Below are 4834 nucleotides of genomic sequence, written 5' to 3' on the forward strand. Positions count from 1 at the left end.
TCAATATAAATGATAATTCTATTTTGTAAATTTTGATGCTAGGATGTGACACATTTAAAGTTAAGTACTATCATTTTAGGAAACTATTTTTCTTGGTAAATATTATGTATATGTGTTGCCCTACACATACATGCCTATTTATCCTGAAGGAATTACATCTGTAATGGTCAAGACATCTCTTTTCTGACCCACCAGCTGCCATGTGCTCTGAATTTATAAATAGGCTTCTCTATGATATAAATGTTGCATGCCAAATAAAATATGCCCTCCCCCATGGAAACCAGTAAAATGCTTTCTTCCCATCATGACAACCTTAACTATTGATGTTAAAAACAATTGAGGTTTTCCATATTCTTTTATAATGTGATCTCTTTATTCAAAACCTTTATTTTAAGGTGTATTTGTCAGGGCCTCATTGGTCCTGTAGCAAGTGGTTTATAAATAAAATATAAACCTATAATAGTGACCTCACATTAAAAGACAGAATTCATTCTATAGAAAGCTGTTATTTCTTAGGAATCTGTGGTTGAAATTAATCTTCAAAACTGGAGACATATCTTGCTCCAATTAATAATGTTATGCTACTCACTATAAAAAAGCCCAAGGGCAGACAGGAGAAGACAGCCCCTTCACCATTTTCAGGGGTTTGGGCTGTCACCCAACCCATTGACTTCATCACTGCTTTCTTCCATGTTGCATAACGAATTTCACTTTCTGTGGCTTGGATTTGTGGCTCATACCGTTCCATCAAGACTGCAGAAATATCCTCAGGTTCAAGACTCCAAACGTCTACCCCCTCTGCAGCTCCAGCTGCCATGGCAGCTCCCAGGGCAGTTGTTTCAGGCATAACCGACTTAACTACAGGAATGCGCAGAATGTCTGCCTGTAGTTGCATAAGAATTTTGTTGTTGGTCATTCCTCCATCTACCTGCAAATGGCTGAGTGGAATTCCACAGTCGCGGTTCATGGCATCCAGAATCTCTCTGGTTTGGAAACAAACAGCTTCTAAGGCAGCAAAGGCAATATGGCATTTATTGGTGAACTGAGTGAGACCACAGATTATCCCTCTTGCACTGGGTTCCCAGTAAGGAGCATATAACCCTGAAAAGGCTGGGACGAAGTAGCAGCCATAGGAAGTGCCTACCTCTTTTGCAAGCTTTTCAATTTCTTCTGAGGTCGTTATAATTTCAAAATTGTCTCTAAGCCAGCGAATAACCGCACCAGCTATTGCGACAGAACCTTCTAATGCGTAAAATGCTGGCTTATTTTTGCCTAGTTTGTAAGCCACTGTGGTCAGAAGGCCATGTTCAGAAAACACGCACTTATGGCCTGTATTGCATAGTAAGAAGCACCCTGTTCCATATGTGTTTTTGGCTTGACCTTCCTGGAAGCACATCTGTCCCAGTAATGCAGCGGATTGGTCCCCCAAACATCCAGATATAGGCACGCCTTCCAAGGCTCCTGCAGTCATCAGGCCATAGATCTCAGAAGAACTGCAAACGTTTGGGAGAATGTTCATGGGGATTTCAAAAAAGTCACAGAGCTCTTTATCCCATTCCAAAGAGTGGATGTTGAAAAGCATCGTTCTACTAGCATTTGTTACATCTGTACAATGGACGCCTCCATTGACTCCCCCTGTCATACTCCAGATGAGCCAGGAGTCGATGGTTCCAAACAGGGCTCTGCCTTCCTCAACAGCCTTTTGAATGGGTCTCAGGTTGTCCAACATCCAGCGCAGTTTCACTGCACTGAAGTAAGTGCTCAGCGGCAGGCCTGTCTTGGACTTGACAAAGTTGCTGTTTCCTGGGATTTTCTTACTGAGAGCCTCCACGGTAGACTGGGTTCTGAGATCAAGCCACACCACAGCATTGTAGAGAGGGTCTCCCGTGAACTTGTCCCAGACCACAGTGGTTTCCCGCTGGTTGCTCAAACCGACAGCTTTAATGTTGGAAATATCAATGTTCACCCCAGCAAGTTTCTCGCAAGTTCTTGCTATGCACTCATAGACGGACTGAAGAATTTCCTTGGGGTCTTGCTCCACCCATCCTTCTTTTGGAAACTCTTGTGTCAATTCCACATGATGGTGGCTAAGTAGTTCTGATGTTTTGGAATTGAAAACTAGAAAGCGAGTGGAGTTGGTGCCCTGGACCACTGCTCCCACTAACGGCCCCACAGCTGTTTGCTTCGAGGCTGCCATGAAACTGGTCAGTGGAGTCTGTGGCTCAGGGACCGTTTCCCTGGTGATGCCCGTTTGGAGGAGGCACAACAGCCAGTCAGGGAAGCTGGAGTGCGCAGGCGCAGCTGCCAGCTTCCGCTAATTTATTTGACCCGCCCCTCGCCAAAGCCCCGCCCCTCGCCTCTCTGTCTCATTTCCTGAGATTTATATGATAATATTCAGAGTGCGCTTTACTCTTGCGTGTGTGGATCTGTGTTTCTGTTTTCTCTCCCTTTCTACCTGTGAAATATCCTTACGATTTCTTATAAAGCAAATGTGTCAGACACAGATTCTTCCAACATTTGAACTTCTGAAAGCATTTTGTCTTAATACTGAAAGCTAATTTGTTTGGGGTATAGAGTTGCAATTTCCTTTCTCACGCCTTCCTTTTAAGAACCATGGGGTAGTTACTTGAATAACTTCACTTCCCATTTTAGGTATGTTTCTCATTCTTGTTTTTAGCCTGTTTTATTTACTCTGACTGCTTGTAGAGTTTTCATCGTTGCTGCCTGTTTTTGGCGGTTTGTGTTTTAAACGGGCATTTTCCATCCGTTTTATGTGCATTGTGGGGTTTTCGTTATTTTCTTTTGTTTTGTTTTCCCTCCTTTCTGTGTTTGGGGTTTGCTGTGTCACTTATCTGCAGATTCACAACATCCATCAAATATGAAAAATTCTGGCTATTATTTCTTCAAATATTTGCTTTATTTGTACCTTTAAGGTCTCAAACCTCATATATGGAATCTGTCTTACAAGTTCACTGGCTTTCCACTCATTATAAAGATCTACTCTGTATTTAAATGTACAGTTTGTAACTGCTCTGTATTCAAGTCCATAACGCTAGTCTAGATCTGCAGTTAATTTACATCTGCTGTATTTTTCCAGTTCATGTGTAGTTTTAACTCCTAGAAGTTCAACTTGGGGATTTTTAGATACCTACTGAACCTTTCTTTAACATGTGGAATACAGTTAGAATAGATTTTAACATCATTTTCTGCAATAAACTGTCAGTTTCTGTTCAATTTTGATTTATTTATTGTCTTATTATGGCTTCTATTTCCACCTTTCTTTGCATGTTTGATAATTTTTAATTAAGTGCTAGGCTTAATTAAATGGATTTGCTTTACATGGGTACTAAATACACTTGTATGCTGTTAGTCAGAATACAGTCTGTTCTGAGATGTCGATAAGTAACCTGGAAAGAGTTGCTTTCTTAAAAATTACCCTTTGATCGTTTCATGCATGTAAAGAATATGCTTAGATCTTATCCAACTTCTACTTGTTCCACTCCAACTCCTTCCCAGTGACATCAGTCCTCTCTGGACCCCATGTCTTTCTTTTAATAACAATTTGAGTCTAATAAATCTTGCCTATATGTTCATGGATGTAGGGCCATCCATTGCACTAGGAGCGACTTATTTCAGGGCACCCTCATAAAGAAAACTCAGTCTTCCTCTCCCAGTAGCCATCACTTGACAATTTATCCCCAGCTAGGAGTGACACGTGAACCCCTCCCAACCGCTCACCTTGGTCTCAGGATATGAAGATATCAAGATGGAAATGATCTGGAAGTTTCCTTCATGCTGCTTACCCATTCATAGAATGGGATAGTCCTATATAGGCTGCTGGGGGAGAAAAATTATCAACAGTCTTAACCTGCCTGGGAACTTAGCAAGATAGAAAAATGATGTATTTAGAAAGATATGAACATTGGTGCATTAGTGCCATACATATTGTGGGGGCAAGGAACAGCTTTCAAATAGGATTTTAAAACCCACCCCACAGGATGTAACTCATGCCTAGAACTGTAACCCTGCCCAACTCTAACCCTCATGGCTCAGGTCACAGGTACTAGGAAGAACCTACTCTTACATTGTTTTGCTAAATGGACATAGTATCAGTATCCCTTCTGAATTCCTCTCTTACTAGTGCAGGTCTAATTGCTCATCAAAGCTTTTGTGGCAGTGTTCAGTGACTAATAGAGAGACTCAAAACTAGCCTAAACACAGGGAACAAGTGACTGTGGAGTGATTATCCCTGTCTCTCTCAAGGCTCAAAAAACTTCATGGAATAGGGAGCAGAAAGATGGTAAGATCCAGAGAGTAAGCAGGAAGTTTTTATAAAACAGTCTCTTCTGGTCCCAGCATTGCTGTTGCATGCACAAACTCACAGCAGCTTCAGTTACTGGCTTAAAGCTGCACAGGCGCAAGTCACCAACATTCCAGCTTCACTTTGAAAACCTGTTATAGAAGAAATATGGGCCATGATCAGTTTAGGAATAACTACTCTCCTTGGCTTAGAGAGATCTTTCTATGAACTCTACACAGTGTTCAAAGCCAATGACGTTTTGTTGTTGTTGGGTACAGTCTTATCTCCCAGTCCTGGACTGATATCAGACCCTATTCTTCCTGACCCTCTCAGCCTCAAGCGACTTCTTCACAAAGGGGCACTGATCAGTGCCCATACCACTTGGTTCTAACCTCTTAGGAATCACTTTCCATTCCTTGGCATTTAGCACTTTATGCAGAAATGTCATGAATTTTATAAATTATTTCTTATATTTTTTGTTCATTTTTTAGTTGTTCCAGGTGGGGAAATAGGCCACTCTCTTTTATTCCAAGG

General features: G+C 41.5%; 1 protein-coding gene across 1 annotated transcript; it reads right to left on the reverse strand.

Annotated features, from left to right (window-relative positions):
• Positions 1-351: 351 nt before the first annotated feature.
• On the reverse strand, positions 352-2262 carry Gk2 (glycerol kinase 2). Its single transcript, XM_005068131.3, has one exon. The coding sequence runs from the start codon at positions 2195-2197 to the stop codon at positions 533-535; it is 1665 nt and encodes a 554-aa protein (XP_005068188.1). The 5' UTR covers positions 2198-2262; the 3' UTR covers positions 352-532.
• Positions 2263-4834: the final 2572 nt, after the last annotated feature.

The sequence above is a fragment of the Mesocricetus auratus genome, unplaced genomic scaffold (genome assembly GCF_017639785.1).
Source record: "Mesocricetus auratus isolate SY011 unplaced genomic scaffold, BCM_Maur_2.0 Super-Scaffold_100006, whole genome shotgun sequence".
NCBI classification, from domain to species: domain Eukaryota; kingdom Metazoa; phylum Chordata; class Mammalia; order Rodentia; family Cricetidae; genus Mesocricetus; species Mesocricetus auratus.